Source organism: Eurosta solidaginis, chromosome 5, assembly GCF_040869045.1.
Source record: "Eurosta solidaginis isolate ZX-2024a chromosome 5, ASM4086904v1, whole genome shotgun sequence".
Taxonomy (NCBI): domain Eukaryota; kingdom Metazoa; phylum Arthropoda; class Insecta; order Diptera; family Tephritidae; genus Eurosta; species Eurosta solidaginis.
The window spans coordinates 41,693,074-41,718,306 of NC_090323.1; the positions used below are offsets into that span (position 1 = coordinate 41,693,074).

General features: G+C 37.0%; 1 protein-coding gene across 5 annotated transcripts in view; it reads left to right on the forward strand.

Annotated features, from left to right (window-relative positions):
- The window catches only part of comm3, a 167,129-nt gene that overhangs the window by 70,475 nt on the left and 71,421 nt on the right, over window positions 1–25,233 (forward strand). Inside the window, exons 1-2 of one of the 5 annotated variants that reach the window (XM_067757550.1) lie at window positions 410–657; window positions 23,417–24,030. The exons of 2 other annotated variants lie outside the window; for them this stretch is intronic. In XM_067757550.1, the coding sequence (XP_067613651.1) occupies window positions 23,634–24,030 (397 nt within the window). In that variant the 5' untranslated portion in view covers window positions 410–657; window positions 23,417–23,633. Of the gene's footprint in view, window positions 1–409; window positions 658–738; window positions 829–23,416; window positions 24,031–25,233 lie in introns of those variants that run through there. 2 more of the 5 variants (XM_067757551.1, XM_067757552.1) reach the window with 2 other exon arrangements.

Here is a 25,233-nt window from a genome sequence, read left to right on the forward strand (position 1 = left end):
TTCCTCGTCGCGCTCTCATCCAACAACCGGAAGAAAAGAAATTTGTTGTCATCAATTTTTTTGCATGTTTCATACAGTGAACTATCGATAGAAATATCATTTCGAATTTGACTGGCTTTTCTTCGCCCACCACTGTACATACATACACATGTATGTAAATACTATGTAGATACCGCTGATTGCGGATCGTTTCTTCGACTTCGCGCGACGCGTCTTCTGTTGTTCGCCTTTGTTTATTTTGATTGGAATTTTTTGTTGTTGTTGTTTTTATTCAATATATTTTTTGTTTTCTCTTAACGCTTTGTTGTTTTAATACGACAGCTCTATTATACGCCTGCTGCTGCCTTCTGACGCTGCGCTGCGCTCACTTCTGCTGCGAGTGCCGACGTTACGCGTCGATCGCTTAAATATGAACTGGAAATAAAATAAAAATAAATTAAGCTGTCTGAATTTAGCTAGCGAAACAGTTAATTGTTGCAAACATTTAAAGCAAACGAGTGCACGAAAGCGCGCGAGCTTCTCTTCTCCAAAAATTTTAGCGCGATTCTAAATTTTCTTGTTCTTCATTTTCTTTACGTGCCTTACGGACTTCTGTGTGCTTAGTGTGGTAACGCGCGCTGCTGATCTTGTTTAGAGTTCGATCGCGCCAATCGATCGGTGAGTGATTCTTGATGGGAAAAATGCGTGCATCACCTTTCTTTGATCACGTTAAACCTCTGGAGTTTGGCGTGTTTCTCAAAGAAACAACCAACTCCTTCTGTAGTGGTCGCCAGTTCGACTGAGACTAAAAAGAGTGTTGTGTTATTTTGGTTTGGGTTGCTGCTGTTTGTGAGTTTGCCTGATTTGTTTAAGGTTGTTGTTGTTGTGTAAACGACTCGTGCGCGCGAAACAAGTTTGGATACTTTTGTGATTGTATTGGCATTGTGAGTAAAGTGAAACACGTGACTCGAGCCTTGAAGCGTGCGTGCGATGCTAAAGTCGAAAGTGGGCGGTGAAGAGTTGGCCGGTGTCCCCAGCCTATAATTGGCAACAAAGTTTGGATTTGTTTGGATTTTTGACACCAGTTTTATGTGAATAGTTTTTTTTTATTTTTGTTATTGTTATTGAAGTTTATGTTATACGACTGCATTTGACACTTGGTGCGAACTTTTTTGGTTTTTTTTCTTGTGTGCTGCGGAAATGGATTGTTTACGAAATCGACAGCAAAAGTAAACGAAAATTTGTGATATTTTATTTATTTATGGAAATGTAAAAAACCGGCAAATTATGCCGTGACCGTTAATTAGCATAATGTGTTCATGAAAACAAAAAAAATTTTAAAATAAAAAAAAATTTAAGCTCTGCCTTCATATAAAATAAATAAATGCAAGGCGCGATAACCTCCGAAGAGATCTAAGGCCAAGCTTTTCTTCCAATTTGCGTCGTGCTCCTCTTGATTTTCCCTACAAATTGGCCGGACGGGACCTACATTATTTCTCAAATTTTGATCTTGCTTTGTCCGGGGTGTGAACCCAGGGCATACGGTATGGTAGGCGGAGCACGCTACCATCACACCAGGGTGATCCAATATAATACGTCTTTATATAAAGATACATTTTTCGCAAATATTTGTCCATTTATATAAAGGAAGTGCTTAAAATTTTTTCATTTTATTTATATTTTCTCCTGTTCTTATATTTTCTTGGTGTCTTAACCCAGACACATTTTTTGATAATTGCAGCCATTTTGCTCCCAAATCGAATTGACGTCCGTTAACTGTGTTGTTTCTTTGCAAATTTTCGAAAAATATTAGTAGTAGAAATAGGAAGCAATCAGTTTACAATTACCCGATAAGTACTGAACTGCATAATTCCTTAGAACATTTATTTTAATTTATGATGAATTTATTAACTATGACATGATCTATTACTGTGGCTGAACATAGGTTTTATGAAAAGTACGGACACCAAGGAATCGTCCACTTTCGTAAACCTATGAACATACGAAACTTAAACTAATTCAAAGTTCATCGTTCAACGTCAAAACCTCGACTATTAAATCGATTCACGTAAAAATGTCATTAGTAAATATTGGAGATGCCATAACGAAGTGTACTCATTGGGCATGTTAACTTATTCAGGTAAAAGTCTAGAACAGGAGTCTACTGCTAATACGCGTCCAAAAATATCGATAGAGGTTACCTCGATAACAATAATCCTAAGTCGAAAAAGAAAAATTGTATCTCTGTCCGGAGATATTTGCAGTTGAAGTTGGCAATTTTCATGTGGTTGTTGTAATGTTTTTGTGCACTGAAAAAGATTTTGTGTACAAAGGGAGTTTGCACGCATTTAATTTTGATCCCACCTTATTGGTGGACCGGCCAGGGTATATAAGCTCGGCTGGAGGCCGCCAACGCAACCCGAGGTAATTTTTCGTTTTTCGTCAATATCTTTTGAACGAGCTAAAATTTTTATTTCCGCCTTCGAATTATTGTTATTGAGCTCAATGCGCGTCTTTTGACACTTCTCTCGATATTTTTGGGCGCGTATTAAAAGTCGACCTTCTGTTCGGAACATTCGTCTCCATTTAAGAATTTCGGTTTATATTTGGAATATTATGCATATGTCGACCTCGTGAGATAGTATCAAATGAACGTATTCCGAATATTCTAAATTAACGGTTTATCCGGAACGCTCCCTCGAATACTTAACGGAAAAGAGCTTTCCGAAATTTCAGAATAAAAAGGTGAATACTCTCTGTGTGGTAGGACCGAACAAAAGCTTAACTCTTCTGTCAAAGCCAAGGTAGGAATATAAAGTTCTAAAAGAATAAGCCAGTTTCTTTATTTTTGTTTTTGTCAGTTCATTGCGGCTGCTGAGTTCCGTATCACCCCATGTCGCCTGCCGGTTCAAAATCATGCTATCTTAAAATATTTTTCAAAAATTTCCCAATTCAGAATTTGTCACAAAATCCCCCTATATTAGAGTTAGATTGAAAAACGCTTCATCTCAGAATGTTTTTTATCAACTCCCTTTTATGACAAAATGCATTGAACTTATGCTCATATAAGGAGTTTTTGAAACAAATTTTGAGATAGTGTATTTTTGAATAAAATTCTAATGTACGGTATTCTTCAAACAATTTCTGAAAGAATGTCCAAAACTAAAATAGCTTTACCAATTCACGAAATATTTAGTAGAAAATGAATTATATCCTCAAAAACTTTTGGCAATTATAAATTTTGTATCACTAATATACTACCAAAGATACTTGTCTACTACAATTTTACTCAAAGGGATTGAATTACTCCCCGTTTTCCTTACTTCGTAAAAGCAACCAGTCCAGATTTTTCAATTTTGGGAGTGTCAAAGATCTGTCATCATTTAAGAACAAACCTCTAGTAATTGAATCATGGTCTTAACACATCTGTTAAGTTTTACGCTTGTAGCTCAATGAGAACTTACATAAAAATCAATCCCAAAATTCTCTCCGTTCCGTTTGATTTTTCTAAATATCGCAGTCGGTGCGCTATCAATGCACGAAATTTCCAAATTCTTATCTAAATATTTCGATCCGTGCGCCACCTAACAGAATTTTTTTCTCCTTTTCTTAAATTTTCTCGGCGTCTTATCCTATATGTGAAGTTTTGCAGTTGTAGCTCAATGAGAACTTATGTACATAAAAATCAATCCCAAAATTCCCTCCGTTTCGTACGATTTTTCTAAGTATCTTATCCCGTGCGCCCCCTAGCGAATCTTTTTGTATCGTGTCATTGGTTGTCATCGATCTCTGAATTAGGTTTGAAATTTCAAGTCCCTAGCTCATCGAGAAGTTACTTAAAAGCTGGTATGAAAATTTTCAAATTCTTATCTTTCGATCCGTGCGCCACCTAACGGATTTTTTCCTTTTGTTGCATTGTCACGGTGTTCTAACCTATGTATAAAGTTTCACGTTTGTAGCTCAATGAGAAGTTACATAAAAGTCGATTGCAAGATTTGTATGAAAAGCGGACAAACATTCAACCGACCTAATATAAAGGAATTAAAAAAAATTTAAAATAGAAAAAGTTGTCAATGAATGTGCCGAAGCATCGAACAAAATAAAAAAATAAAAATTGTTAGGATCAGAGAAAGAAACCGCTTGGAATTCCCCGAACTTTTGAATCTAAAATAATAAACGGCTTTACAATTTATTGATTGTTTTTAGAAAAATTCATCCAATCACTCAGCAAGACAATCAAGAAGGCTACAGCTGTTCCGATAAAAACGTGTAAATGAAGTGAGTAGAGCTTGAAACCGCATTCCTGCAACAAAGATTCGACAAAAATATTGTTTGTGTTTTTGCTGGTATATATGTACGTATGTATTTTCAGTTGCCATCTGCCACATACTTTGATACTGAGATACAGAACACAGGTCTTTAGTGTATATGGAAGGTATGAATTTTGTAACGTATTCTGGGTATTTCTGATATTTATGCACCTTCTGCTAACGTTCGAATCGCTAAACTGTTGAGTAAATCACTGCAATATTCAGTATTGCAAACTGGTCTTTATTATCTAAATACTTTGGGCGTATTACTTCCCAATTATACTTCACAACCAGTAGCATGTTTAAATCAAAACTGATTAGTTATTACTCAGCTTGCGCTGCTTTTATACTCTAGATTTCTTCGTTCACCCATTTCTCCTAAGGTCTAGTAATTTCGCGAACAGTTGTGGCTCATGCTTGGTTACCAGCTATATACGTGTATATTTGTAGTTTATAGCCATATGCGGGTGTATGTGTGAGTAACTACTTCGACTGATGACTACGTGTGTGTGTGTGTGAGAACTCTCTTCACTTCGAGCTGCTGGTTATGTGTGTATGTACATAAGCTTGGCTGCTTTCTGTATTTGTTGTTGTTGCTTATTTACTCACAGCTTAGTGATGTCAATATTCAATATTTTACGCAAGTTCAATCGGAGAAGTGGCCGTCTGGCGGTAGAAAAGGTTTTGAGTCACTCAATAAAACAAATTTTTAAAACGACAATATCCATGACCCAATAAAACCAGGCAGATGAAGTCAGTAGTATAACAACAAAAATGTGACGGCCCTTATAATCCGGTCATGAATTTTAAAGTAGTAACAAGGGCACATTTTTGGTACTATTTTGCTACTTTTTTTTTACCTTTGTAACGTAATGTGCAAAACAAAGCCGAACTCGAAACATCACATTGAAAATGGGGACATGAAATAAAAGAGAAGAGTATTGGGAAGGGAAAGTAGAGAAAGTTGAAGGGAAGTCGAAAAAGTAATGAGAACAAGAGGATTATGGGGAGTGAGAGTAAAAGTAAGGATAAGGATAATTTGAGACAAAGTAGTAAAAAAAGGTTATTAGGAAGATTAAGAATAAGGATAAGATTAAGAGTAATAGTGCGAAATAGACTTGGTTGGAAGCAAGAGCTGAAAGCGTAAAGTGAAAAGCGGGAAGATTTGCGGAACAATGAAAGGTACAGACCAGAAAATGCAGAGAGAGAAAATAAGAAAGGAGGAAAGTTAGACAGAGGAGCAAGTTTATAGATAAGAAAGGCATAACAATGTCTTTCGGGTTTGATTATACGGCGTATTTCATGTGTGTTTAAACGTTCCCGGGGCTAGCAAGAGTTATTTAAAATATATGTTCTGACAAGCCAAAATTTTTTATTTTCTTTACTATTTTTGCCAACAGGTAAGTCTATAAGCTCTAATTTGTTGAAGCATCGTTGTTGTAACGCCTCTGCACATATATATTTTTACACCAGGCACCTCTTTATGCTCAACGAGCCTACCGCAACGCTTGGTTTACATAGACAAATGTTGGGTCTTGGGTATTACAAGCCTCCCAGGTACTCATCCGCAACTTCATGATATTGCTCCAGCAGTATGTTTCCATCTTTCTTAGGTGTGGACAATGTTATACTCTGAAGATCTAGCCGTTCAGTTCTGTTGACTCAAACTTTTACATTTGCTCGCAGCAAAAGGAAATGAGCCCTCTCACAAAAGAAAACACAAACCGCAGGCGTTATTTTCCTGCACGTTATTTCATATTTCACTAATTTAGTATTTTTTCAAAATCAATGCTGCACATCAGTCAAGAAGCAAAACTTAAATTTATCAGGGCGAGTCAAATAAGACTCAATTTTATAATATTGACTTCTGGTTTTATTGCGTCATGGGCAATGCCTAGCAAAATATAATGGCTACAATTCAATGCCGTACATATATACATACGCACATACCAGGGTGTGAGATGATTGTCTTGATAGCCCGCCTGACTATAAATAAATATGTTGACGCAACTGCAGCTTAAGCACGCTTTCTGCAGAATTTCTGCTGCTCTCTCCACGGCTACAACTTTTGCCTTAATACTAGATACAGATGCCCAGGCATGTACATTCCGAAGCGCATAATCCATCCAAGAGCTGATTGTTGGTAGACTCTGCCACTTATGGAGACTGAAACGTCCTCTTCCTACGCGGTAAGTTTGACTCTGTTTGTCTAATATCGCTTTCGCTAGTTTTCAATCGGTTCAAATTTAGGCAGCTCTCATTGTTGATAAGCGATTATCGATTACCGATATTTCGTAGTGTCTTTAACTACAGGCACAGAACGAGGTACGAAATGTCTAGCTCTAGGGCTGTGATTTGTACTTCTTTTAAATCAAGGTCCGTTTCATGTTTGTCCGCGACTTTCGACAGATTCTCGAAACTTGGAACATACTTCGAAACCCCATTACAATACAAAATGAGAAAAAACTATCGCTAGGTGGCACAGGGGTCGCGGTACTTGCAAACTTCCTCCGAATTTGAAAATTGAGGAACAGTAATTGATTGCTATTCTACCCAACTTTATTTTATTATTTTTTCTGTTTTTTGCCTGCTCTGAACATGAACAGAGCATAGAGCAGGGCTGTAGCTTAAAAAAGTGTTAGTATCTCTAAGGCTCTGCTATGAGCTACATTGTGTTTGAGAGCAATAAAAAAGCTCCGAACAATATGCTATTTGCAGTAAAACAATAGCAAAAAATATATATATTTAATGCAACTGTAGTACTACTTATCTACAACAACTATGAAAAGCATATCATTCGAAGCTTTTGTTCTGCTATTTTCTCTTCTCCAGCACACAGCAGAGCTATCACTTTTTTATGCTGCAGCTCTGCTCTATGCTCTGTTCATATTCAGAACCGAAGCAACAGCAAAGCATCTTTTTCAATGCTTCTGCTACTCTGTGGCATCAAATGCAAATACCGGTAATGACTATTAAGCACAGTAAACATCAATACTTTAAAAGCTCTAAGTTGATTTAGTCGGTCTACCCATGTAAACGATATATCTGAATATCTGCAGATAAACCCATTTTTTTCCAACAAAACAAACAATAAATATTGCATGCAATAATAGACCTCCATGTACATTAGACTGGGTCGATTTATTAACCAATATGACGCCATCGATTTTTCGATAGGATTTGGGCTCAACTCCCGTATGCCCTGGGTTCAACTCCCGGGCAAAGCAACATCAAAATTTTAGAAATAAGATTTTTCAATTAGAAGAAAATTTTTCTAAGCGGGGTCGCCCCTCGGCAGTGTCTGGCAAGCGCTCCGATTGTATTTCTGCCATGAAAAGCTCTCAGTGAAAACTCATCTGCCTTGCAGATGCCGTTCGGAGTCGGCATAAAACATGTAGGTCCCGTCCGGCCAATTTGTTGGGAAAAATCAAGAGGAGCACGACGCAAATTGGAAGAGAAGCTCGGCCTTAGATCTCTTCGGAGGTTATCGCGCCTTACATTTATTTTTTTTATTTTTAATTTCGCAACTGGTTTAGAGATTGCAAACCGCAAATTTCAAGATCCAATTAGTATGGTATACATAAGTGGCTAAAAGCACTAAAGAGAATGCTTACGGAAAAAAGATTTAAAAAAAATAGTGAGAAAATTTGTTCCGTGTTTTTTTTTTACTTGCTTATGCATCTGCGTTTGCGACTAAAAAAATGCTCATCGGCAATGACACACATTAGTAGTGTACGGAGAAATAGTGGAGAAACACACTTTTTAGTGCCAATTTCATGCGCAACAATTTCATAAGTGTAGATAAATTAAGCACTTAGCAGTACATGTTGTTGTTGTTATATTAACGATAAAGACACTCCCCGAAGTCGATGTTGATGATCCTTTGCCGGATATAGATCCGGTAAGCTCAGGTAACAAAGCACCCCTCAGGTACTTGCCCCACCATCTCGGGAACGATTAATATGACCACATTAAACCTTCTAGGTCATCCCTCCCTCCACACCCAATAGTTCCACTCATATTTGTAACAGGATTCCCTCGTGTAGGTGGGGCTGATAATTAGGTTGCGGAAGATTTGAAGCTATAAAGCTTGGTATTGCGCTTATCAACCACTTGAATCCCATAAAGTTTAAAGTCTACATATAAAGTTTAAGTGCATATGTACATATATGCGCATAAAAACAAAACACAGTTATTATCAATTGTGAATTTATGTACACCTGCGGACACGAAAATGGCAGTGGCAATTTTTACTTAATTTCGTTAATTAAGTTCTTCACTTTTTATTTACAGTTAGGTTGAACCTGCCCGTCTATAAAGACCGCACATAGACTGAATGTGTCCAAAGTGTTACCAGATTTGTATGGCGACCAAACCGAAGAACCATAATCAGGTTCCGGGACTTATGTTATAGAACAACTACATCCTTTTAGAAGTTTTCAAGGACCCAGCCTAATTGCTGCCTCGCTATCTGACAACTCTGTCGCCCCTAATAACTGGAGACATTGATTTAGCGAGCGCAGGACACGAACACAGAACGTGCTCAACCGTTTCTTCCTGCAGCTAGCACTTTCTACATCAGCTGTTACTGACGAGGCCTAACTTAACGCCAGAAAGCAGTGTCCAGTTAGTATGCCCATCGTGAGCCTTACGTCTTCTTCATAGATATGAGATACTTTGTGAGTCTAATATCGTAGGCTTTGCACATGATCTTAGAAATTTTGCAGCCCTGCACTTTTTTTGTCCACGCCTTTCTGGCTTTTTGGGTAATATGCTTTAGTTTACTATAATTTAGGGAAAAAAGTCCATGAATTTTGTAAGTGAAAATATGAAAACAAATCTCGAAAAAATTTTCAAAGAAATTCGAAAATTTCGAATTTTGTACTTAAAATTTTTAAATTTTTTGAAAGCTCCCAAAATTTCCTCTGATAAAAAACAAAATTGCTTTTGAATGGCAGAAAATCGAGAATCCGCTTCAGAAAAATAAGTCCAAAAATCATTGCAAATTTTGAGAGACTTCCGACTTGCACTTTGTTAGACTAAAGTTAATTGAACTACAAAACGGCATACTCAAATTCTAAATAAATTTCGAAATTTTGTGAAAGCGTTTTCGAAATTGGATTATATAATTCAGACGAGTTTTTGTTTTTAACTATCGAAAATAAAAAGTAAAAGAAAATCACTTACTTTTTTCAAATCATTTTCGCTGCCATCATATTGCACACAGCTGTATGTATGTTGTGTAAACACATTAGGCCATACAATCAAATTTGACATCCATTTCCCAATTAATACTGGAATGCTGATATTTAACCACGTGTCTTAGCTAAAAATAATGACTTAAATTTGTAGTTATATACACTTGCGAACACGAAAATAGTAGTGCCAATTTTTAGCAAATTTCATCAATATATATTATGTTGTTTTATTTTCTTGGATTATTTCGAGTGTTCATTTTCCACATATTCGTAAATTTACAAAAAGAGATATGGCGTCTAAAATCCAATATTATTTTCTATACTCGTGAAGTTCCATGTCTAAACATACACTCATGTTTTAAAATGAATCTTGCACCGGGGTTGAAGTGAAACCACAACCTCCTTACTAGAAACCAAAAATTTGGGCTTTTAGAGATGAGCTTCGTCGGCTTCTTATCGCCAACAGCCGAAAGCCGACCAGTTATTGTTTGTATATTAAGTTATTACCAATAGAGAATTACTATCGTCGAAGTTTTGGGTTGTTATAACCGAGTCAACAACTGCAATTGGTCTATTATCGGATTGTTATCGACGGGCTACAGTTGTATTATCGATTGTAGTTGTATAGGTATCTGTTTCTTAAAAAACCGATGAGTCGTCGATAACAAATTTTTAACACACTGATAAGAAATTGATAATTTGAAAGATAAAAATCGATAACTTTTTGATGGCAAAATGATAACTTTCTATACGCCGATAAAAAATGGGTAACACTACGAAAACTTTTCGAAACAACTTTCAGCAAAACTTTTCAATATGGCTTTCTACAAAACTTTTGGCAATATATATTTAGCTCTTCGATAAATAATCGATAATTTTTCCATAATAAATAACAAGTCGATAGCACGCCGATAAAAAATTCGAAGCTTTCCGACAACACATCGATAACTATTCGACGTAACGTCAAATTTCGATGTAACTTTTCGATAACTGTTCGGTAAATAATCCAAAACTTTTCTACAACAAATCGATAAATTTTCGATAAATTTTAATTACAAATCGACAACTTTTTAATAACTTTCCGATTCAAAATCGACACATAAAGGACGCATGGTTTTATTTCTCATACTGAATAAAAAAAACTTGAAACACTTCACGGAAAAAAAAATCTTCAAAAATCAATGCGAGTTTTGAGAGATCTATAACTTGTACTTTGTCAGACTAAAAATTATTGTGCTATAAAATTGCATAATCTAAAAAATTCTGAAAACTCTAAATAAAAAATTCGAAACTTTTATGGCGAGTCCCAAAATTTTCGAAATTTTGAGCTTAGTTTGCATACTTTCAGCTATACAATTCAAGCACTTTTTTCGTAAATTATCGAAAAAGAAAAATAAAAGAATATAATTGATAAAATTGGCTTTAAAAAAAAAACCATAAAAAGTTAAGTGCGGCAAGATATAGTTAAAACTTTCCCATGCCTATCGCATCTCATTCTCATACCACTTGCCATTCCAATGGCACTGAACGCTTTTTCTTCACAGCCTCACACTTTTCGTCAAGGCGCAATAAATATCGAATGCAAATATGTTAATATTATTCTGATTGTTATTACTAAAGTAAATAAATAACAAAAATATATATAATAGTAAACAGATCAAAATCAATATGCAAACATATGTGTCATACTGATATACCCATATATAAATGTTTACATTAGGGTGCTCTTATTTATGCATGAAAAATTTAGAGAGTATAGCGCTTTTCAGTAAATTTCTGGCTGTATCATGCATAAAAACTGAGCATTTGTCCAGACTCTAATTTTTTAGCTCAATATCTTTTATTTGTTTTTGTATTAAACCCAAAATACACTAATTTTTTTATACTCAGTTGAGCAGAGCTCACAGAGTATATTAACTTTGATTGGATAACGGTTGGTTGTACAGGTATAAAGGAATCGAGATAGATATAGACTTCCATATATTAAAATCATCAGTATCGAAAAAAAATTCGATTGAGCCATGTCCGTCCGTCCGTCCGTCTGTCCGTTAACACGATAACTTGAGTAAATTTTGAGGTATCTTGATGAAATTTGGTGTGTAGGTTCCTGGGCACTCATCTCAGATCGCTATTTAAAATGAACGATATCGGACTATAACCACGCCCACTTTTTCGATATCGAAAATTTCGAAAAATCGAAAAAGTGCGATAATTCATTACCAAATAAGGATTAAGCGATGAAACTTGGTAGGTGAGTTGAACTTATGACGCAGAATTGAAAACTGGTAAAATTTTGGACAATGGGCGTGGCACCGCCCACTTTTGCAAGAAGGTAATTTAGAAGTTTTGCAAGCTGTAATTTGGCAGTCGTTGAAGATATCATGATGAAATTTGGCAAGAACGTTACTCTTATTACTATATGTACGCATAATAAAAATCAACAAAATCGGAGAACGACCACGCCCACTTTTTAAAAAAAAATTTGTTTAAAGTCAAATTTTAAAAGAAAAGTTAATATCTTTACAACATATAAGTAAATTATGTCAACATTCAACTCCAGTAATGATATGGTGCAACAAAATACAAAAATAAAAGAAAATTTCAAAGTGGGCGTGGCTCCGCCCTTTTCATTTAATTTGTCTAGGATACTTTTAATGCCATAAGTCTAACAAAAATTTACCAACCCTTATGAAATTTGGTAGGGGCTTAGATTCTAGGACGATAACTGTTTTCTGTGAAAAAGGGCGAAATCGGTTGAAGCCACGCCTAGTTTTTATACACAGTCTACCGTCTGTCCTTCCGCTCGGCCGTTAACACGATAACTTGAGCAAAAATCGATATATCTTTACTAAACACAGTTCACGTACTTATCTGAACTCACCTTGTATTGGTGTAAAAAATGGCCGAAATCCGACTATGACCACGCCCACTTTTTCGATATCGAAAATTACGAAAAATGAAAAAAATGACATAATTATATACTAAATACGAAAAAAGGGATGAAATATGGTAATTGTATTGGTATATTGACTCAAAATATAACTTTAGAAAAAAACTTGGTAAAATGGGTGTGACACCTACCACATTAAGTAGAAGAAAATGAAAAAGTTCTGCAGGGCGAAATCAAAAGCCCTTGGAATCTTGGAAGGAATGCTGTTCGTGGTATTATATATATAAATAACTTAGCGGTATCCAACAGATGATTTTCTGGGTCACCCTGGTCCACATTTTGGTCGATATCTGGAAAACGCTTTCACATATACAACTAAGGGCCACTCCCTTTTAAAACCCGCATTAATATCTTTAATTTGATACCCATATCGTACAAACACATTCTAGAGTCACCCCTGGTCCATGTTTATGGCGATATCTCGAAAGGCGTCCACTTATAGAACTAAGGCCCACTCCCTTTTAAAATAATCATTAACACCTTTCATTTGATACCCATATCGCACAAAAAAATTCTAGAGTCACCCCTGGCCCACCCTTATGGCGATATTCCGAAAAGGCGTCCACCTATAGAACTAAGGCCCACTCCCTTTTAAAATACTCATTAACACCTTTCATTTGATACCCATATCGTACAAACAAATTCTAGAGTCACCCCTGGTCCACCTTTATGGCGATATCTCGAAAAGGCGTCCACCTATAGAACCCTGGTCCACCTTTATGGCGATATCTCAAAAAGGCGTTCACCAATAGAACTAAGGCGCACGCCCTTTTAAAATACTCATTAACACCTTTCATTTGATACCCATATTGTACAAACGCATTCTAGAGTCACCCCTGGTCCACGTTTATGGCGATATCCCGAAAAGGCGTCCACCCATAGAACTAAGGCCCACTCCCTTTTAAAATACTTTTTAACACCTTTCGTTTGATACCCATATTGTACAAACGCATTCTAGAGTCAACCCTGGTCCACCTTTATAACGATATACCGAAAAGGCGTCCACCTATAGAACTAAGGCCCACTCCCTTTTAAAATACTCATTAACACCTTTCATTTGATACCCATATCGTACAAACAAATTCTAGAGTCACCCCTGGTCCACCTTTATGGCGATATCTCGAAAAGGCGTCCACCTATAGAACTAAGGCCCACGTCCTTTTAAAATACTCATTAACACCTTTCATTTGATACCCATATCGTACAAACACATTCTAGAGTCACCTCTGGTCCATCTTTATGGCGATATCTCGAAAAGGCGTCCACCTATAGAACTTAGGCCCACACGCTTTTAAAATACTCATTAATACCTTTCATTTGATACCCATATCGTACAAACAAATTCTAGAGTCACCCCTGGTCCACCTTTATGGCGATATCTCAAAAAGGCGTCCACCTATAGAAATAAGGCCCACTCCCTTTTAAAATACTCATTAACACCTTTCATTTGATACCCATATCGTACAAACAAATTCTAGAATCACCACTGGTCCACCTTTATGGCGATATCTCAAAAAGGCGTCCACCCATAGAACTAAGGCGCACGCCCTTTTAAAATACTAATTAACACCTTTCATTTGATACCCATATTGTACAAACGCATTCTAGAGTCACCCCTGGTCCACGTTTATGGCGATATCCCGAAAAGGCATCCACCCATAGAACTAAGGCCCACTCCCTTTTAAAATACTTTTTAACACCTTTCGTTTGATACCCATATTGTACAAACGCATTCTAGAGTCAACCCTGGTCCACCTTTATAACGATATACCGAAAAGGCGTCTACCTATAGAACTAAGGCCCACTCCCTTTTAAAATACTCATTAACACCTTTCATTTGATACCCATATCGTACAATCAAATTCTAGAGTCACCCCTGGTCCACCTTTATGGCGATATCTCGAAAAGGCGTCCACCTATAGAACTAAGGCCCACGCGTTTTTAAAATACTCATTAACACCTTTCATTTGATACCCATATTGTACAAACGCATTCTAGAGTCACCCCTGGTCCACGTTTATGGCGATATCCCGAAAAGGCGTCCACCCATAGAACTAAGGCCCACTCCCTTTTAAAATACTTATTAACACCTTTCGTTTGATACCCATATTGTACAAACGCATTCTAGAGTCAACCCTGGTCCACCTTTATAACGATATACCGGAAAGGTGTCCACCTATAGAACTAAGGCCCACTCCCTTTTAAAATACTCATTAACACCTTTCATTTGATACCCATATAGTACAAACAAATTCTAGAGGCACCCCTGGTTCACCTTTATGGCGATATCTCGAAAAGGCGTCCACCTATAGAACTTAGGCCCACGTCCTTTTAAAATACTCATTAACACCTTTCATTTGATACCCATATCGTGCAAACAAATTCTAGAGTCAGGCCTGGTCCACCTTTATGGCGATATCCCTAAATGGCGTCCATCTATAGAACTATGGCCCACTCCCTCTTAAAATACTCTTTAATACCTTCCATTTGAAACCCATGTCATACAAACACATTCCAGGGTTACCCTAGGTTCTTTTTACTACATGGTGATTTTCCCTTATTTTGTCTCCACAGCTCTCAACTGAGTATGTAATGTTCGGTTACACCCGAACTTAGCCTTCCTTACTTGTTAAATATCGAGTTTATGCGTGAAGTGGTTCGCTCAAAGTGAATTTAACAAAGTGTGATTAACAACTGAATATGATTATCTTGTAAGGGACTATTATGTCAAACAAATGTAAACTAATGAATTAACCCTATGTGGTGCATGTAGCATTTTATCACTTCTGTTTTTTTTTTTTTTTGCATTTTACCGTGTGTGACAGCATTATTTGTGACTACAATGAAAAGAATATGAGAATCCAAACGCACAAGTTACATTTGAATATCTGACATTTTGCTAAAAGAGTATTTTGCTAAAAACAAAACATATCTCTTTACAAGCCATTTTTTTGTATTTAATTGCCCAAGATTTATGCTTTTCCACATTAATTATTTTCAAACTTCCAGAACTACTTTTTGTTATCTTTCGAGCCTGACTTCGACGTTTCATATTTTCTTATCTCGAAAACTAGTTTCGAAAGGGCTTTCTGTTTGAGTTTCCAAATGGGAAACATGTATGACTTTTTGCTGAAATGTGCTCACACTTAAAGGACTCGGCTCAATTGGCATGGGAACAGCTCCTACAACCGAGCACGTTTGTAAAAACTCAGATCTGTCGAACAGCTGATAAAATCAGTTTTCTTAAAATTATTTCCGGAAATGCGAGATGAATTTGTCAACACAACCCCATATCTTTCTTCCTTGTGCTTCCGTCTTTGTTCGCAGGGTGGCGTTTTGAAAAAAAAACGAACTAGTTTGCTGTCCTCGCTGTTGTAACACACACCGCAATCTTCATACCTAGCGCTCCTTTTCATATTACTACCTTCTATGATCTAAATGGAATTGTAAGAGGATTCAATGTGTTGATAAGCGCAGTTTTAAGCTTTACAGCCCTAACGCGCAACACCTCAACTACCTCAGCTACTCGAGGAAAATCCTGTTACAAATATGAAAGTATCATAGAATTATTAAGCAGGCGAGACTCTGGCGACCATAAGTTCCTTAAGGAACTTGAGGTGGGTGGCGATATTGCCCAGAAGGTTCAATTTGGTCATATTTAATCGTTATGGTATGATCGCGTTTGTACCTTAATGGTGCTTTGTTATCGGAACCTTCGGGGTGTATCTCTACAACAACAACATGTGTTTGTAAGCTGCAAAATATTATAAGTGTACATATACCCTACTGTTCCTGGCGTGCTCTTATCGCAAATGATGTTTTTTTTTATTTAAAAACAAAAGCTGTCTTTAACAAATTTAAAAGTAAAACATTTTGAAAAGTTTTCCGAAAGGGTTAAGATATTTTTTTCCCTTTCAGATTATAGTCCGGTTCAATCACATTTTGTTAAATGCACTTTGGGTTCGCTGTCTGTTACGACATATATATGTAATTTATGCTACAGCTTAATCCAATTCCAATTTTATCCTTGTTTTTATTCACAGATAGTTTAATTTGTTTTATTTGACGCCCCCGAAAACGTTTAAAAGACTATGATTTGAGGCCATGCATCTGTAATGTACGTTCCCTTAATGGGAGTGATCGACTTGGATCATGATCTCGTCGTAGACGAAATACGCGCTCGACTCTACGCGGCTAAGGCAAGGTCCGAAAAACACAAGCAAAGCTAGATATCGAAAGGATGCAATAGCAACCGACTGCCAATGATTTCGCAACTCGACTCTCACCCCTGCTCTCTGAGAACACAAGTAAACCTTATGGAGTGCAGGAGCAGTGAGAGTATATCTCCAAGTAATTCCTGCCTTTTACTTTGCTGGACTTCGCTGTTGATGTTTGCATAAAGCACGTAGAGCTCATCACTAAATCTTCATGTGTACTCAAAAACTTCCTCTCGAATAACTATCTGATGTTACCATGGTCCATGCTTCTGTACCATATACCACCAAATAGCGGGTTAGTTGTCGAAAACTTTCTCGACTAAACCCAGCGTGGAGTAGAGAAAATACAGTGGTTCTTTCCTTGATATATTGTGATAATATCGCTTTGAAATTTCGTTTACATAGTCAAAGAAATGGTAGAGGAAACAATACTTGATACTCAGTTTGGGCATGTAGGTCTTGATATCTAAATATCCCTTTCGTGGTCTTCAGACTGCTTTGGAAGAGATTCGTTATGGGGAGATAGGTGTTACAAGCGTTGCTTATCACGATCCCGATGCTTTAAACGAATTGCCTTCTCTAAGCCATATCTTCTCTTGCCTGAGCTCACATTCACATTTCATTGAAAGGGCTAAGTTTCCAGATCGATAAGATAGCGCTAAGAGCTGCTAATCTGTTTCATTTTTCTATGCACAAGAAGACTAATAGGTAGTTGCGAGTCTTCCTAGAACCGTGCTTGAAACCTAAACTTTTTCCTGTTCCACATAAGTGAAAGTTATATGGGAAAAACATCTAAAAAGTCAACTAAGTAATTTACCTTTCTTGATATGTACTTAAAAATATTTATTTACCTTAAGTTGAAGAATTTTTTTTAATTTTTTATTATTTTTTTTTTTTTTTTGTTATGTTTTTTTGTTTAACTATCTCGTAGTAACACAAATTTAGCGGTTAATCGACTCTAATTAACAAAAGCATTTTTGTAGAAAATTTTTTCCTAAAAATATTTACAAAGCAACAATAAGAAAAACACACATTCACACATATATAAATTTATGCAAATTAACAAATAAGCTCGTTTAAATAGTTTACATGCATGACTAAAAATACGCATGTAAATATCACCGCACAGGGTGAGCCATAAATATGGAAACCAATGTGCTATTCCTAGCGACCGCCGTGGTGTGATGGTAGCATGCTCCGCCTACCACACCGATGATCCTGGATTCACGCCCCGGGCAAAGCAACATCAAAATTTTAGAAACAAGTTTTTTCAATAAGAAGAAAATTTTTCTAAGCGGGGTCCCCCTCGGCAGTATTCTGTCATGAAAAGCTTCCTAGTGAAAATTCGTCTGCCTTGCAGATGCCGTTTAAAGTCGGCATAAAACAAGTAGGCCCCGTCCCGCCAATTTGTAGGAAACATTAAGAAGGAGCACGACGCAAATTGGAGGAGAAGCTCGGCTCAAAATCTCTTTGAAGGTTATTGCGCCTTATATTTATTTTATCTAATTTGATATTTCCTCAAATGATATATTTTTCTAAAAGGTCATAAGGCTTACTCTTCTGGAATTTCAATACCTCAAAGATCGATCCGGTATATTCCTGAAATTATCACCATTGCGCTACTAGCTCGACTATCTCGGGAACGATGTGGTATGACCACGTCGACCATTCTAGATCTGTGGATTTTCATCGCCTCTTACGGCAGTTATGCGGGAATATTCGAAGCCCCTTAACCCGCGAGGGGTTATAATCATTGCTCTATCCACGTGGTATCATTTTAACGTTTATTTAAACAATTTTAAAAAAATCAACCAATTACACACACAAATATCCGTCAAATGACGGATACCGATGCTTATACCTAACATTTTTTTTAGTATTTGGTAGAAAAGAGAGTTAAATATACCTATAAGTAAAGCTCAACAAGTCTCAACATTATAACTCCTTCAATACTCGCTGTCATTACCGCGTACAGGACCATACATCTTCTGAACAACTCTCCTTCATGTCATCTTTATACGGCACCGTCTGTGAACCCGAGCCATACATCTAGATATGATGAGCGACTTGAAGATCGTGATTTACGTCCGTTGAAAGAGGATTTCTTTCCAATTGGCTTCTCCGGCCAAAGTAGCAATTGTTGACAAGAGTTATTCTGCGTTTGATTTTTAAGTTGGCATTGTTTTTGTTGTTAATGCTGGTTCCCAAATAAACAGTTCATTGACTTTGAACTTCAGTCTTTCGCACAGATTAAACCGGCTGATTCAGCGGTAATGAGCGTGGTTTTTGAGAGCGTCTTTCATGTGAATTGGGTAGAGTACACTTTAATTCCCAACGGGAAGAATGGGTCCATCCTCCTGTATTTTTCAAGGGAGTAGATAGTCCTTTGACGGATATACATAGACCCGGTACGTTCCGGTAACAAGCACCATTGAGTTACAATCTCGACCATCTGGGCAACGATTTAATACAATCACATTGAACCTTGATGGCGATGTTTCTTTCCCACCACAAGACCAGCTACTCAGCTCCGAATTGCGCTTTTGCTCACATATAGTCGCTTTAGAAGCCGTCGCAAGGGCCTAAATTTCTTTTGCATTGTCCCGTTCAGTGTGATTTCTGTGCAGCGATGATGTCGGCCACGAGCTTAGCAGAGACACCAAACAACCAAAACAGCTGAGCATCGGTTGCTTGTTTTAAAAGAGTTCGCTATATTGAAGTCTCAATTTTGATTCAGTCCTTAAAAACATAGAACGTTTACAAGACATTTCGAGAGTACGTTCTCTTTTCAATATTTTTCAGTCCAAACTCCACTTAAATGTGGAAGAGGGTGGTCCGATGTTTGAGATGACGTACTTGTTATCCTCCGGTGTGATAATTGTTACTTTTACGGTAACGCGAACTGTCAGATGAGTTTTCACTGAGATCTTTTCATGGCAGAAATACACTCGGAGTGCTTTGCCCGGGGTTTGAACCCAGGGTCTTCGGTGTGGTAGGCGGAGCACGCTACCATCACACCACGGCGGCCGCCATATACATACGTAAATATGTGCATACATATAGTACACAACATACATAAGTACAAAGTAGAGAGCGCAGTGAGCGTAAACTTATCTTTGAAATTTGCTCATGTATTGACTGTTGATCGCTGTTGAAATGACCAGTGAGATCAGTTGTGTTAACACAAAAATAAGTTATATTGATTAGGAATCTGTCAATTTTGCAGAATTTTGTTAACTTAAGAGCGACAATTTCTCTTCTGTTGAAATGACTAAACTAATTTGTTCGCTTGACAAAGAACTCGGTCGAATTAACCATAATTCGATCGATTTCACCGAATATCCGTTAAGTGAAGAACAACAGAACCGTTTTTTTGATTTTACTAGCACCATTTCTTTCAGTGTATCTCTCTACAGCTTCATAGAAAATAAGTTTCCATATCGATAAGGTAGCGCTAAGAGCTGCTAATCTGTTTCATTTTTCTATGCAAAAGAAGACTAATAAGTAGTTGCGAGCCTTTTTAGAACCTTGCTTGAAGCCTAAACTATTTCCTGTTCCACATAAGTGAAAGTTATATGGGAAAAACATCTAAAAAGTCAACTGAGCCATTTTTTACCTTTCTTGATATGTACTTAACAATATTTATTTACCTTAAGTTGAAGATTTTATTTTTTATATTTTTGTTTTTTTTTTTAACTATCTCATGGTAACGCAAATTTAGCGGTTAATCGACTCTAATTAACAAAAGCATGTTTTGTAGAAAATTTGTTGCTAAAAATATTTACAAAGCAACAATAAGAAAATCAAATATTCACACAACTATTAACTAATAAACATACATTCACACATTTATAAATTTATGGAAATGAACAAATAAGCTCGTTTAAATAGTTTACATGCATGACTAAAAATACTTATGTAAATATCACCGTACAGGGTGAGCCATAAATATGGAAACCAATGTGATATTGCTAGCGGCCGTCGTGGTGTGATGGTAGCGTGCTCCGCCTACCACACCGACGATCCTGGTCACCCCTCGGCATTGTTTGGCAAGCACTTCGAGTGTATTTCTGCCATGAAAAGCTCTTAGTGAAAACTCATCTGCCTTGCAGATGCCGTTCGAGAGTCGGCATAAAAGAAGTAGGCCCCGTCCCGCAAATTTGTAGGAAAATTAAGAAGGAGCACGATGCAAATTGGAAGAGAAGCTCGACTCAAACTCTCTTTGGAGGTTATTGCGCATTATATTTATTTTATTTTATGTTATTTTTCCTAAAATGATATATTTTCTAAAAGGTCATAAGGTTTACTCTTCTGCAATTTCAATACTCTAAAGATCGGTCCGGTATACTCCTGAAAGAAGCTTCCAGCTCGACTATCTCGGGAACGATTTGGTATGACCACGTCGGTCATTCTAGATCTGTGGATTTTCATCGCCTCTTACGGCAGTTATGCGGGAATATTCGAAGCCCCTTAACCCGCGAGGGGTTATCATGATTGCTCTATCCACGTGGTATCATTTTAACATTTATTTAAACAATTTTATAAAAATCAACTAATTACACACATAAATATCCGTCAATTAACGGATACCGATGCTTATACGTAACATTTTTTTTTTTTAAGTATTTGGTAGAAAAGAGAGTGAAGCTCAACAAGCCTCAACATTATAACTCCTTCGATACTCGCTGTCATTATCGCGTACAGGACCATAAATCTTCTGAACAACTCTCCTTCATGTCATCTTTATACGGCACCGTCTATGAACTCGAGCCATACATCTAGATATGATGAGCGACTTGAAGATCGTGTGTTACGTCCGTTGAAAGAGGATTTCTTTTCAAATGGCTTCTCCGGCCAAAGTAGCACTTGTTGACAAGAGTTATTCTACGTTTGATTTCTAAGATGGCATTGTTTTTATTGTTAATGCTGATTCCCAAATAAACAGTTCATTGACTTTGAACTTCAGTCTTTCGCACAGATTAAACCGGCTCATTCAGCGGTAACGAGCGTGGTTTTTGAGAGCGTCTTTCATGTGAATTGGGTAGAGTACACTTTAATTCCCAACGGGAAGCATGGGTCCATCCTCCTGTATTTTTCAAGGGAGTAGATAGTCCTTTGACGGATATACATAGACCCGGTACGTTCCGGTAACAAGCACCATTGAGTTACAATCTCGACCATCTGGGCAACGATTTAATACAATCACATTGAACCTTGGTGGCGAAGTTTTTCCCACCACAAAACCAGCTACTCAGCTCCGAATTGCGCTTTTGCTCACATATAGTCGCTTTAGAAGCCGTCGCAAGAGCCTGAATTTCTTTTGCATTGTACCATTCAGTGTGATATCTGTGCAGCGATGATGTCGGCCGCGAGCTTATCAGAGACACCAAACAACCAAAACAGCTGAGCATTGGTTGCTTGTTTTAAACGAGTTCGCTATATTGAAGTCTCAATTTTGATTCAGTCCTTAAAAACACAGAACGTTTACAAAACATTTCGGAGTACGTTCTCTTTTCAATATTTTTCAGTCTAAACTCCACTTTAACGGTTATGTAATATTAGGGAAACGGTAACGGTAACCATAGTGGTGACTTAAATGGTTATGGTAATGACTACGGTAACGATACAAGTCTAATATTAAATTAAAGGTTTTTCGTTAAATTACGTAAAATTTTGTGTAGAGGTTACGGTATTGCTTCCGTAAGCGATTACGGTAATGTTTGCGTAAACGGTTTTGGTAACGGTAACGATAACGGTAACGAGTATTTAGTACCCGAGTTTTTTAGATTGTTTTACAAACACGCAAGCAATAAAATTCTAAGACCCATAAGTAAAAATTTGGGTTATTTGTGGCGTAACCTGTCAGTACTTGAACCTGTCGCAAAGTGTATGGACGGATTCGCTAGGCAGTTGGCGCGTACATTTCATGTCTCTAAACAACATTTGCATATCAACTATATACACACACACACGATTGAAAATTTTAGTTTAAAACTTAAACTTTTTGATGTTTTTTGATATGATGGTACGACCAAACTTTTTTTTGGTGCTAAATGCAGATCTTGCAAAGTTCAAAACGAAACGAATATGATTGGTTTTGAATTAAAACATTTTGGTTTAACTTTTAGTTCAGAAAATTTCCATTTTTCAAACTTCTGGACTAAAATTTGAAACCAAATATATTGAAAATTGTGTGTATCTTTTCATAGTTTATAATGTAACCCAAAAAAGTTTAATAAAGCAATACGGCTAAAACTTTTTGGCTTTAATTTTAAACTTTTCATCGAAAATTATATTTTTCAAGTGTCTGGAGTGAAATTAAAACCAAGATATCTTAGAAATTGCTTAAAACTATATAAAGGTTTTAAATGAAGTGTAAAAAAGTCTAAAATCAGCAGTCAACTTTGCTAGGTTTAAAAAATAAACTAAAATTTTTGACAGTGTAAAATACACAGCAGCTCTCTTTGTTGCTAGGCAACGACTCAGAATTGTTTTCATTTGAAATTGCTATTAAGCCAAAACATTAACATCAAAGTGTTAATAAAAATTTGTATTAAAAGTTTGTTTAACAAACGTGCCAATGCGCACGCGTTCCCGCGCATTTCCTGCCAATGCGAAGCGCTAATAACAGCAGCAGCCTAGAAAAACAACAAAAATAACACCAGCGCGACGTTTAAAAGATGGCGACAAAAATAAAAAAAAAGCAAAATTACTTAAAAATCTGCTAAAATTTCTGCCATTTGCACTTTCGCATAATTTCAGTAGCGACATGAAGCTGCACGATTAAAGACGAAAAATATTTTGATGTGAAAAATTAAAAAAAAAATTATTTACAAAAAACCGTTAATGGCATACAGTGACCAGAAGGGAACCTACAGCGCAAATTAAAAATACATTAAAAATTTTAAAATAAAAAAGAAGACTTACATTGTAAACTTTAACAAGTATAAGCAAACAATAACCAAGAACACGAAACAACATGTCAGAATTGTTAGTATTCACCAGAAATCACACCAACAACGCACCAGACAAACTGGAGCTAATCGAGCTGCCACGAAATTATTCAATACTCATTAATAAATTAGAACGCCTAGCCCTGGGTTTAGACTCAGCTTTTGGTAATTATACACTGGATCGTAACGAAGTCGAAGTATCGCTGGGCGGCTCAAATGAGGTGACGGATACGCTTGGTGGCACGCTGTTGGCGGGTCATGTGCCTCATACCACCGTCGTGCGTTCGCATTTGGAGACCGAAATTCCAATTGTGATAAGCGATATTTGGATAGGTGTTATCCTGACGCTGCTCATCGTATCGGTGATTTTTTTCATTTGTGCCTGCTTTGTATATCACAAATTCCAGCAATGGAAAAATTCATGTAAGTAAAATTGTATGGTAGTGTGGTATTTGAGATTTTTGGAGGCTATGGAATAATTTAAGGTATTATGACTGTACTGTATGGGCTGCTGCAGGTTTTCTTTCATAATCCAACCTTCTAACATCGAGTACACCTTTTGAAGATGGGCTGCAAAGTAGAAGTCGAAATTTTGCTGTGCCAGACTTCAACCTAATATACTATTCCGATTGAAGCTCCTAACTCATCCTCAACCTAATATACCCGATTAACACTTTGATGTTAGAGCAACGACAGCCCTTCATAGTTGGAGCTCAACTGCAATTTCGTCATACACAGCACGTGATTTAACGAAAGTAACCTTACGACTAATCTTTCAAACTGGCTTTAGGGACTCCCTGAAGAAAATAAACAAAGCATCAAAACGCGTAAAAAGAAAAATAGGGCTGAAAGCTGAACTTCCACTTTTTGTTATAACCTCTTCTACTGTATTCAATGTTTTTAATAGATAGAGCTCCGCAAATGCATTAGGCAGGGAATGGAGCTCAAATTCAATTACGTCATTCTTACGAGACGATTTCACAAACTAACTAAACGACTTCAATATAATTTACCCCCGAGGAAGATACGCAATAGCATCAAAACTTTTAGAGGAAGAATCAGGTTAAAATCTTAAATAAATTCCTTTCAATATAATTTACCCCCGAGGAAGATACGCAATAGCATCAAAACGTTTAAGAGGAAGAATCAGGTTAAAAGCTTAAAAAAATTCCTTTTTTTTTAATATCGTGGAAGGAGGAAAAGCTTTATGCACTTACTCTCTCCCTCCTTTGAAGTGCTGCCCAACTAGACTTAACCTTACACGGCCCATGTAGTTCCCTGTACCTGGGGCCGCATTGAGCATCAGTTCGCTTGTTGGTGCGCACTTTATGAGCTCCATGATAAGTATCGTTTGCTGAGAATTATATGCCTCACATATCTTCTGACCATATCTCAGTTGTCACTTCGGCAGGTCATGTTATTGATGGCACTGTCTGTAGATATATCGCAAAGTGTCTCCTCTACCTTCCTTCGCTACTGAGCGAAGTGATCGCATTCGGAGAAGGTGTAGCGTACATCGTTTATATAACGGTAGTACAGGTGGTTCGGGTTTCCCATCCTTCGTTTGCTGAGAATTATATGCCTCACATAGCTGCTGACCACATCCCAGTTGTCACTTCGGTAGAT